We start from the raw sequence: 12,130 nt of genomic DNA on the forward strand, positions 1-12,130 counted from the left end.
TTCAATTTTCCACTCCTCATATTACTTTTGAATTATATTTTGTCATTGAATATTATTCAGATAATTATTGCTTTTTATAAACGCAAAAATATTAGATGAAGTCAAATGAGTTTTTTACACTAGTTAAATGAACTTTTTACACTAGTCAATGTAATTGTTCTATTATGTTTACTTAGATGCAGAGAAAGTAAAATGAAACAAATATTAAAAAATAAAAATCCCTAAAAAAATTATAATTAAGCAAAATATTAGTCTAATATACACCATCATAATTTACTATTCTTATAATAACCGTAGTATATACATCAACTATGTTTATGATTTCTAACAGAACTCTAGTGTATGTGAGTCTATAGTCTATGTAATATTTTAATGCTAATATCTTACTTGATAGATTACATTTTTAATCGTAGTCTAACACTTAAAATAACCGTAGTGTAAGACTTTCGGTGCATTACTGAAATATACTGATTAAGTTATATTAAATTTATTATAAATTAATTAATAAATAATATTAAATATATCATAATAATAACTAGCAATAGAACAATTCAGTTAAAGACGGATCATAACGTTTAATAATTAACTTTAATGAAGTAATTAATAATTTAAAAAATTTAATAATTATATAACCATAAATAAATTTATTACACTAAAAAAGAATATATATATATATATATATATATATATATATATATATATATATATATATATATATATTAGCGAAAGAAGACATAATATAGGAGAGAGAAACTATAAAAATCAAAAATTAAACAAAAAGAGCAACATGCTATTCATAGCTGCTTGATAAGAGAGAGGACATGCAACAACACATGATGAATGCGACCTCGATGCTCTGAATTACTACTAGACATGTCACCGTGCACGACGGAAAAGGGAGCAAATCCATGACTTCTACCGCTGCTGTCTCTTCTAACCTCTCTTTTGTCACCATTGTGTTTGACCCGACCATATATGTTTTTTTTTGTCATGGAAAAGATGGTTTCTTTTGTGGCTCTCCAACAATTATCTCCTCATCCACTGGTGGCATTTCTCAACGACGATTTGCAAGAAGAGATTTACATGGAGCAACCTCCCAGATTTGTTGCTCATTAGCAATTTCGTCTTCTATATTGTCTTGCAAATCATTAGCAATTTCGTGTCACTCGATTGCAGAAACAAATATTATCACTAAGTCTTTATGGATTATATTAGTAACAAGCTTGATACATACGATTTGTATGCACCAGTTTGAGGCAGAGTGTTAGATATATTATCTTTATTTTATATTTATCTTTTATCTTTAGTTAATTTGTTATTATTTGTTATTTGTATTTTGGGCTTAGCCCATATTTCTTCTATTACAAATAGAGGAGCTTATATGTATGTTCAACACAAGGTAGATAAATCTCACACTACAAAAATCTACATTTTTATCGGGGGTTATTTTTTCTGTTTCCGACAGTTTTAACCCTAGGAAAGTACGTTATCCGCAGTTAGGAAAATCGTTGGGAAAAGTTGCGTCACTAAGTAATTACCGGCGGTTTAAAAACCGCCGGTATTAGCAGGGGTTTTGTGAAAACCACTAGTATTAGCGGGGGTTTTGTGAAAACCGCCAATACTAGCGGGGGTTTTGTCAAAACCGCTGGTACTAGCGGAGGTTTTGTACAAACCGCCGGAAATGTGTATATATATTTTTTTTATTTTTTATTGTAATAAAATAGGATTATGATAAAATTAGTTTGATTAACCAAACAGACAATGAAATAATATGAACTAAAACTGAATATTATATATAAAATAAACTACATTGTTCAAGATATTAATATGTTCATAGAACTAATTGTTCATATATTAAAAAGAAAGATGTTCAATACTAAATTAAAATACTAAAAATATGACTGAGATGTTCATTACATTACTAAAAAAGAAACAATGTCTTGAAGATGGGCTCCTCATACTACAACATCCAATTCTTGAATATGGGCTCCTTTAAAAACTTGGGATGGAAATATTGATGTATTGGGATAAGAAGTAGAGAAGCAAGTAAGCTGTCTAGAATAATGTAAACATGGTTGCCGCTTTGAAATTTGGTGGGCTAACGGAGTCTGCATTTGATCATATGCTTCTTGCATACTTTGGTATAACTAATTCAAGTTCATATTCTTTTGCATGTTTTTTCGTGCGATAGATACAATGTTTTTACGTAACAGATGTTCTAATCGAAACAAGTAACAATGATTGCCATAAAAAAGAAAAAGTTAGCAACATGGACTATATAAGTTTGTCAGTACATAGAAAAATTAGTGAAACAATTACAAACAAAATACTATAAGAGGAGTATGAAAGGGTAACAGTTTTAGTTTCAGAATGAAACCGATATAGTTTTCACTAGAAATATGCATTGGATATCCAAGACAATTACTAAAAATATGAAGTAATGAAATGGTTAGATTGTGGTGATTCTGCCTGAAAAAACTATTTGTCCACCAAAATAAATGAAGATGTTTGCAAGAAAAAAAGATTCATGATTAACAATTTTGTTGTATAATTATCGAAGGTAAGAAAATTATATTGCCTGATGTTTTAGAGTAGCTAAGCTTTTAGTATGCATAGGAGATTAAGGAATCACACCGTTGGATGAAGGGATTCCAATGAGCTCACACAAAATGGTCTGGCAAACAACTTAAATAAGATTTCAACAGGAAAATATTCGCTATATGTCTATCTACACAAAAAGCCGTCATTTGACATTCATTAATACTGCAAATGAATTTCAGAAGTATTTCAGAGAAATAACATCCCAAGAAACCCAAGAGGAGAAGGTCATAATGATATGATGAGGGTTTTCTTATATTGAACTCCTTTTGCTGGGCAAGTTATGAAGCAACACTATGATCAAAGTAATAAAGTGCGACAATCGTAGTCACTGGTATAAATGCTCCAATAATATAGATGAGAGGTGTGATCAAAATAATTTAGATCACCATTATATGTCCTCTGATTAAATGAAATCGTGGAGAATAATTTTTGATGGAATTGTTGCATGTATAACATGTTTTGAAAAACAGGAACACCACCAAAGAGGTGTAGCTAATGGAATTGCTATGACAAACATGTCTCTATTCAATGCTATTGGCCCTGCTGTAGGTTGTACAATGTAAGTTTTCCTATGATTGAAAGATGTATGATAAGAACGTTGAGAGAACCATACCAAACAAGCCATCCTTAGTGGGTTGGTTATGCACTAGCACACTTTGACTAGTTGTGAATAAACACTTCAATGCTAGCACCACCACTCTCTACTTCATTTCAACCGAGAGGCTTTGATATCAATTGATTTTGAGAGAACCAAACCACAAAACTTAACCAATATAGTTGATGAATTCTAAACCCTGCACTATATTCTCATACTTCCATTATGAAAGTCATTTTACTTTGGAATTGGATTCTAACAATGTAGGTAGCTCATTTCCTGTCAACAGTAGGTCATTTAATAGAAATTACTCTGAATTCTCTTTGATCAGTTAGCAGTTGACAATTTCTAACCACAAGCATGAATTATCTTCATTTTTCTTATGTGTTTGTATGATTAATCCAGATTCGTATTAAAAAGGCAGATGGGTGCTTCTCTCCCAATGATGGAAGTGGCTCCACACTTCAAGTGAGAGCTCTCCCAAACTCAGAATGGACGCAGCAGAATAGAGGAGTGAAGGATATTTCTGGTGCACATCACGTGTTTGATGAATGGTTCAGTGGAGGTTTCGTGAGTGTATGAGGTTTCTCAAGCTCAGAAGGCCTTCCAAAGGGGAAGGAACCTAGAGGAAGAAGTGCGAAATTGACACTAAAAGGTGAACTCGATGTATAGAGGTCTGGAGTAATCTCAACAACACTTCAATATATCTTTCAAGTTAGATTTTACATGGAGATGCACCTCTCTTTTATAGGTGAAGAGAGAGCTCTAAATCTGACTTTGCAAGCTTCTAAGATCACTAAATAAGAGTATCTAAGACGCTACTAAGCTTGGGCTGCAAGTTCCATGCCAAAAACATTAAAAATTGAATTTTTCAAAAGCAGAATTATAGTGCATTTTGGCTGGGTATGAGCAGTAGGTGGCTGGGCTCAGTCTTCATTCTGGAAGCCATTTTCCTATTCATTTCCAATCCGGAATGTAATGGTTCCAATCTGGAAAATGCTTAAATTCTTCCCTTCTTTGCCTCCTTTGTTCTCTTTAGCTTGGCAAGCTAATAACAGTTGAAAAACTGTTATTTTCATGCTTAAAATTGATACTAAAAGAAACCTTTAACACTTAGAAACTAGCTTGGAATCATGCTTTTGTTTATATTTTTGGAAATAAGAGAGTTGGACAGGTTTATGCTTGATTTCAGTGTTTTATGCAGGTTTTAAGGTTAATTTGATGAAAGAAGTGAAGAAGGATAGAGATGGAATCAGAAAAGAACTCAAAAAGTGCAAAAGAGCAAAAGGTGCAAGTACCGCTCAACGCCAGTTTACCGCTGAGCGGCACTAATGAACACCCGTTGGCTCCGTTGAGGGGTGAAAGTGCAGCTGAGGGGAAGAATTCAACACACACACTTACCGCTGAGCGGTAATTTACCGAGTTTATTACTTGATACTTGGTCTTACCGAGTTTATTACTTGATACGATTCGGTCACACTTGCCGAGGGTTAAACAAGTTTTTGGCACCGTTTTTCGGTGTTCATAAATTTGTCATCACAAGACTCCTATGATGTGTTGATGAATCGACAAGTGTACGGAATCGCACAAGTAATATCGCACAAGCCTCCTTCAAACGTGAATTGAATAATAACACCTGCTGCCCTGGATTAAAAACCTTTTTTTTCAGCTTCCTGTCATGATAAAATTTTACCTTTTCTTTATAATTCCTGGGTGAATCATATGCATGCAACCACATCTCTTCAAGCTCCCCAAAGCTTTATGCTCCATCTCCACTGGCAGATGACATGCTTTCCCATAGACTAACTGAAAAGGTGATAAACCCATAGATGTCTTCATTGTCGTCCTATATGCCCAGAGAGCATCATCCAATTTCTATTACCAATCCTTTCTTGACGACGCAACTTTTTTCTGCAAGATCCTCTTTATCTCCCTGTTAGACACCTCAGCTTGCCCATTTGTCTGTGGACAAGGTGCAGCCACCTTATGCCTTACACCATAATGTTTGAGTACTTTTTCAAGCTGAAAGTTGCAAAAATGAGATCCTCCATCACTAAGAAGTACTCTTGGAGTTCCAAAACGTGAGAATATTATCACAGTGCTAACATCATTCTTGGGACAAGCCAAGGCTTCCACCCATTTACTCACATCATCCACTACCACCAATATGTATTCATTGTTGAAAGATGGTGGAAAGGGTCCCACAAAATCAATACCCCAGCAATCAAAGACTTCAACCTCTAAAATGCCTTGTAATGGCATCTCATGATGTCTTGAAATAGCCCAGTCCTTTGACATTTATCACAATTTCTGGCATGATTATGAGCATCTTTAAACAGGGTAGGCCAATAAAAACCTGACTGAAGAACCTTTGTTGCTGTTCTTTCTCCATTAAAATGCCCCCCACAAGGTGAATCATAACATTGCCAGAGAATTCCTTCTCCTTCTTCATTTGTCACACACCGCCTCAGAAGATTATTTGCTCCAATTTTGAACAAGTAAGGATCATCCCAAATAAACTGTTTTGCATCATGCAAAAACTTCTTCCTCTGTTGCCAATTCAAGTCTTCTGGAATTACTCCTGCAACTTTAAAATTAGTCATATCAGCAAACCATGACCTTTGTTGAATATACAAGAGTGTCTCATCTGAAAAAGACTCCCAGATTTCTTTTTCCTTAATTGTAATGTCACTATTAACTAACCGAGATAGGTGATCAGCAATCAAATTTTCACTCCCTTTCTTGTCACGGATTTCCACATCAAATTTTTGTAATAAGAGCACCCATCTAATCAAATGTGGCTTAGAATCCAGCTTTGTTAACAAATACTTTATAGCCGCGTGATCTATGTAAATGATCACCTTAGACCCAATAAGGTAAGGTCTAAATTTCTCCAAGGCATAAACTATGGCCAGAAATTCTTTCTCATTAGTGGCATAATTTAACTAAGCATCATTCAAAACTTTGCTAGCATAATAGATAGTGTGAAATGCCTTCTCTTTTCTCTGACCAAGCACAACACCTATTGCATAATCACTAGCATCACACATTAGTTCAAAATTTTGATCCCAATCTGGAGCTACAACCACTGGAGCCAAAACCAATTTGCTTTTCAAGATGTCAAAAGCTTTTAAACAGTCTTCATTCATTACAAAGGGTACATCTTTAACAAGCAAATTACTCAATGGTTTAACAATCTTTGAGAAGTCCTTAATAAATCTTCTATAAAACCCAATATGGCCTAAAAAACTTCTAACTCCCTTTACGTTTGTTGGCGGTGGAAGTTTCTCAATGACCTCCACTTTGGCTTTTTCCACTTCAATCCCCCTAGCAGAAATCTTGTGACCAAACACAATTCCTTGCGTTACCATAAAATGACATTTCTTCCAATTAAGCACAAGATTCGTTTGAACGCATCTCTTAAGGACAATATCCAGATACGCCAAACACCTTTGGAAAGAATCTCCAAACACCGAAAAATCATCCATGAAGACTTCAATACACTTTTCTATGAGATCCACGAAAATTGCTTCCATACACCTTTGAAACGTAGTTGGAGCATTACATAACCCAAATGGCATCTTTCTGTAAGCAAATACACCAAATGGACACGTGAATGTCGTCTTCTCTTGGTCTTTTGGATCTACCACAATTTGGTTGTATCTAGAATATCCATCTAGAAAGCAATAAAAAGTCTGACCTGGCAATCTTTCCAGCATCTGATCCATAAAAGGAAGGGGAAAATGATCCTTCCTAGTGGCCTTATTTAACTTCCTATAATCAATGCACATCCACCAACCAGTAACTGTCCTAGTAGGAAGGAGCTCATTCTTATCATTATAAATTACTGTCATCCCACCTTTCTTTGGTACTACCTGTACTGGACTCATCCATTCGTTGTTAGAAATTGGATATATAATGCCAGCTTCTAGAAGCTTCAATACTTCTTTTTTAACCACCTCCTTCATCACAAGATTTAACCTTCTCTATGGTTGAGCAACTGGTCTATAATCATCCTCCATAAATATTTTATGCATGCAGTAAGTTGGGCTTATACCTTTAAGATCCGAGATTGACCATCCAATATTTCTACCAACTTTTCTTCTTCAAGAAGCAAAGAGTTACTAATGATGACTGGTTTTGTTCCATCTTCTTCTAAGAAAGCATACTTCAAATGTGATGGTAACATCTTCAATTCCAACTTCTTTTCTTTGACTTTTTCTTTGGTATCAATCTTCTCAAAATTAGCCTCATCCTCTGGAATTTCCTTTAACGCCTCCAAATTCGTCATACACTCATCAATTAATTTCTCTTCCTCTTCATTCAAATCTTCACATGCATCAATGAGAGTTTTTTCTAACAAAGAAGAACAATGCACCATCCTCTCTTACACCATACAAACTTCATTGAGCATATCAAATTGGAAACATGATTTATCATCCTTAGGGTGTGTCATGGCTTTGAATACATCAAAATTCACTTCTTCATCTTGTACTCTTACTTTTAGCTTGCCATTCTCCACATCAATTAAAATTCTAGCAGTCTTCATAAATGGTCTTCCTAGAATGAGAGGCACATCTCCATTCTCTTCCATCTCCATTATGACAAAATCCACTGGAAATACAAATTTGTCCACCTTCACCAACACATCTTCAACCATCCCATACGGGTATTTAAGTGACATGTCCGCCAATTGGAGTGCCATTCTAGTAGGTTTGAGTTCCAAACCTTCAATTCTTTTGAACATAGAGAGCGACATTAAATTAATGCTAGCTCCCAAATCAATCAATGCTCTTCCAACTTTCAACTCTCCCATGGTACAAGGAATGGTGAAACTTCCTGGATCTTTAAACTTAGGGGGTAATAATTTTTGTATGATTGCACTACAATTACCTTGCACTTCAATGGTCTCCTTTTCAATGTATTTTCTTTTCTTCGTGAGGAGCTCCTTCAAAAACTTTGCATACGAAGACATTTGTTGCAATACTTCAGAGAAAGGTATGGTGATCTCTAGTTTTTTAAAAATCTTCATTAACCGCTCAAGTTGTTTTTCTTTCTCCTTCCTTGAATAAGTCTTTGGACAAGGAAGGATTTTTTCAACATCTTTTTCTTTTTTTCTCTCATCTACCTCTTCTTTCTTTTTTTCTCCCTCAGTTCTTTCTTTCCGCTCAATTACTTCTTTCTCACTCAAATTTTCTTTCTTTTCTCTCTCTATTTTTCTCTCATCTAACACTTTGCCACTTCTAGTAACAATGGTCTTACATTCTTCCCTAAGATTACTCTTTGCACTCCTCTCACAACCCTCCATCTTGTTGACCAATTGCCCAATGTGCATCTGCATACTTTTAAATGCAACCTCCATATTCTTACAATAAGATAAGCTCATTTTCATGAATTGCTAGAAGGTTTCCTCGAGCTTCGTGGTCTTCTCAGATGGAGTAGGTTGTTGCTGCCATCGTTGCTGCTACCACTGAACCAGTGAAACATTTTATATCTCTTGTGGCAATAGAGAAAGTTTCTCTGTCACATCTTCCAACTGTTGAGCGATAATTTTATTTTGTGCAAGGCATCTTAAGATTGTAATTGTAGAACTCCCTTCTGTTGAGGTGGAGCTCCTATTTCACTATGCATCTCGTTATCATTAGTAGCCATGTTGTCAATCAATTCAAAAGCTTCCTCTGGAGTCTTACACTTAATACTACCTCTATTTGAGGCATCTAGCAACAATTTCTTTTGTGAACCAAGTCCTCCAAGGAAAAGAATGATTAATATTGCTTCATCAAAGCCATGCGTGGGCATCTTTCTCAATAAGCTTTTGTATCTATCCCACGCTTGACCTAACGTCTCCTCCATACATTGCCTGAAAGAAGAAATTTCTTGCTTACCTTTGTTGATTTTTGATTGTGGGAAGTACTTGTTCAGAAACTTTGAAACCACAACTTCCCATTCAGTAAAGCTATCCTCCGGGAAAGAATTCAACCATAGCTTAGCATTGCCTCCCAATGAGAAAGGAAACAAACTAAGCTTTATAGCATCATTCGGCACACCATTGATCTTCACAGTGTTGCAAATCTCGTTGAATGTTGTAAGATGTTCATATGGACTTTCATGAGACAATCCATTAAATTGGTTGTTCTTCACCAATTGTATCAACGCCGGTTTCACCTCCATGTTTGTAGCATTGACCCTTGGCCTTACAACACTGTGAAAGTGATGAGGGCCAACAATAGTGGTGTAATCCGCCAGAGTGCGTATGCCATTATTTTCTCCAACCATCTCTTCAGTACTCTGGTCAGATGTTCGTGGTGAAGGTTGTAAAAGTGTCTCCAGAGAAGGAAATAATTCTCTAGATGTTCGGATTCTCCTTCTCCGTCTACTCTCGTCCAATCCTTCAAGAAGAGGTTCCGATGTTTTCTTGCTTCTAGTTCGAATTATACCTTGCGTACATAAGAAAACAAAACCCTAAAAAACACTTTTTAAATAAAACAAAACAAAAAATAAAAATCAAATCAAAACTAATCAATAATCACACGAATAGAATAGTTAAACCCCGAGTCCCCGGCAACGGCGCCAAAGACTTATTAACACTCCGGCAAGTGTACCGAATCGTATCAAGTAATAATAAATGGTAAGACCAAGTATTGTTTCCCAAGAGACTCAAGGGGTAGACATTCATGTGGTTTCTTAATTAATTAAGACTTGTAAACAAAATCATAGCGTTTATCATGCAGAAAATAATATGAATGCAAGTATTGATCAATTGAATTGAAGAATGCACAGGTGATTGGTGTATAAAATATGGAATGATTATGTTGTTGGGGTTTCCGACTTATCCTATCCACTCTCATGTATTTATAAATTCGTCTTCTTCATCAATGTTAATGCCACTTTCTAATTTACCTTAAACTCGATGTCTCGATGAAGAAAGCCTACTCTTAATTACTAGATCACAATGTCTTGTATCCCTAGCAATTAATTATGCATTACATTCGCACAGAAGATTAAAGGCAACCAACCCTCCTATCCCCATGTCTAGGTAATATTACTTTTGGGAGAATTTCCCCAGTTCTAGATTTTCCCATATGTGTCCATATCGACAAAATCATTAATCATGCAATTGAATGAGTTAAACAAAGCATGCATAGAGCGTAGAGGAAAAACCCTAACAATTAATGAAGTAAAACATTTATAATATAAATCAATTCAATACATGAGAGTTTCAAAGGATTACATCGTTTCCCCAACAACAATGAAGGTTTATTTCACCATAGACTTGGTGAATCTAGATGAAAATATGGAAAAGAATGAAAGATAAAACCATAAAAGTTGAAGATTGGAGCTTCCGCATCCAAAATCGGCCTCCGAGGGATGAAAAGAGTGTTTCTGCGCCTTTTTCTCTCAAAAGATGTGAATCCTAGGTCGTCCAAAACCTTAAATAGTTTACAAAAAACAGGTCCAAGCCCACGTCGTCGGCGCTCAGCGGTGGCGCTTAGGCATGAAAAAGTGGTTGCATCTCTAAATTGGCGCTCAGCGCTAATTGCAATTCTTCTATGTTTTCTACCCTTTCCTTACTCCAACTCCTTGCTACTTCAACTTCTTCATCCGATTCATCTTAATTCCTATCAAAACAACGAAAACTAAGCATAAAACCAATAATACCACCTTCAACTCTCTTATTCTCACAACTTAAATAAAAACATGATTTCAAACTAGTGTCTAAGTTATAAAGGGTGTTTTTAATATCAAAATTAAGTATAAAAATAACGGTATTTCAACCGTTATCAACAAGAACAAAAACAAACGTCACTAAACACAAATTAAAAATAAGACAAAATTTAAAAATAAAAATAAAAATAAAAACAAAGTCAAAGTTAATCAAGAATCACACAAATAGAATAATTTAAACCGTGAGTCCCTAGCAACAACGCCAAAAACTTGTTGATGAATCGGCAAGTGTATCGAATCGCACAAGTAATATAAAATGGTAAGACCAAGTATCGTTTCCAAGGAGACTCACGACACTAAACAATTATGTGATTACTCAACTAATTAAGACTCTAAAGAATATATTTTTGGGTTTTTGAAAGCAAATGCAATAAAATAAACATGAATGCAATTTGATCAATTGAGGCTAGACACAAGGGTGAATGGATGATTTTGAAAATATGACATGAATATATTGTTGGAGTTACATTTCACCTAGTTTACTCTCATGTATATAAGAATTCTTCTTCTTTCATTAATGTCAACATCACTCGCTAAATTACTTAAAACTCGATCCCTCTGTGAAGAAAGCATATCCTTAATTACTAGGTCATAATCTCTTGCATCCCTAATAATTAATTCTGCATTAAGATTAGAAGCTTAAGACGACCAAAACTCATACCCCCATCCTTGAGAAATACTGCTTTTGGGAGAATTCTCCAGATCGTGATTTGTAAGATATCTCTCGATAACAATCCTAGGGAGAGAAGAGGAGATCAGTCACTTCCCAAATCGTACAACCCTAGCAGTACGAAATCTCATGATACTTAGACAAATAATAAGATTTATGCCATACATGAAGAAGAATATCCGTAACAATTAATGAAAGAAACATATATCAATAATAAGAATCAATTCAAATACATGAGAGTTCACAAGGTTACATCATTCCCTAATCGACAAATAGTATTACAATGTAGTGAAAGAATGGAAGAGATAGAAAAACCCTAGAAAGAGAAGAGGAGAGTTGTCACTATCCCAAATCTACCCTCCAAGAATAGGAGAGCTGTCACCATCCCCAAATCTAGCCCCAAGGGGTGAAAAGTGTGTTTCTGTGCTCAAGCCATCAAAAGATACAAAACCTAGGACATCTGGGTCCTTTAAATAGAGCGACAACATAACAGAAATAAGGCCCAGGCCCGTGTTGCTGACGCTCAAGCGCTCCATTTA

At 35.3% G+C, this 12,130-nt stretch overlaps 1 protein-coding gene across 1 annotated transcript; it reads right to left on the reverse strand.

Moving 5' to 3' along the window:
* Nucleotides 1-7,583: 7,583 nt before the first annotated feature.
* Nucleotides 7,584-7,901, reverse strand: LOC124847666 (uncharacterized). The gene has a single exon (XM_047325210.2). It carries the CDS (start codon nt 7,899-7,901, stop codon nt 7,584-7,586), a length of 318 nt encoding a protein of 105 aa, XP_047181166.2.
* Between the last annotated feature and the right edge of the window lie 4,229 nt (nt 7,902-12,130).

This window comes from Vigna umbellata, chromosome 5 (genome assembly GCF_029865625.1).
Source record: "Vigna umbellata cultivar VRB3 chromosome 5, Vumbellata_1.0, whole genome shotgun sequence".
NCBI classification, from domain to species: Eukaryota; Viridiplantae; Streptophyta; class Magnoliopsida; order Fabales; family Fabaceae; genus Vigna; species Vigna umbellata.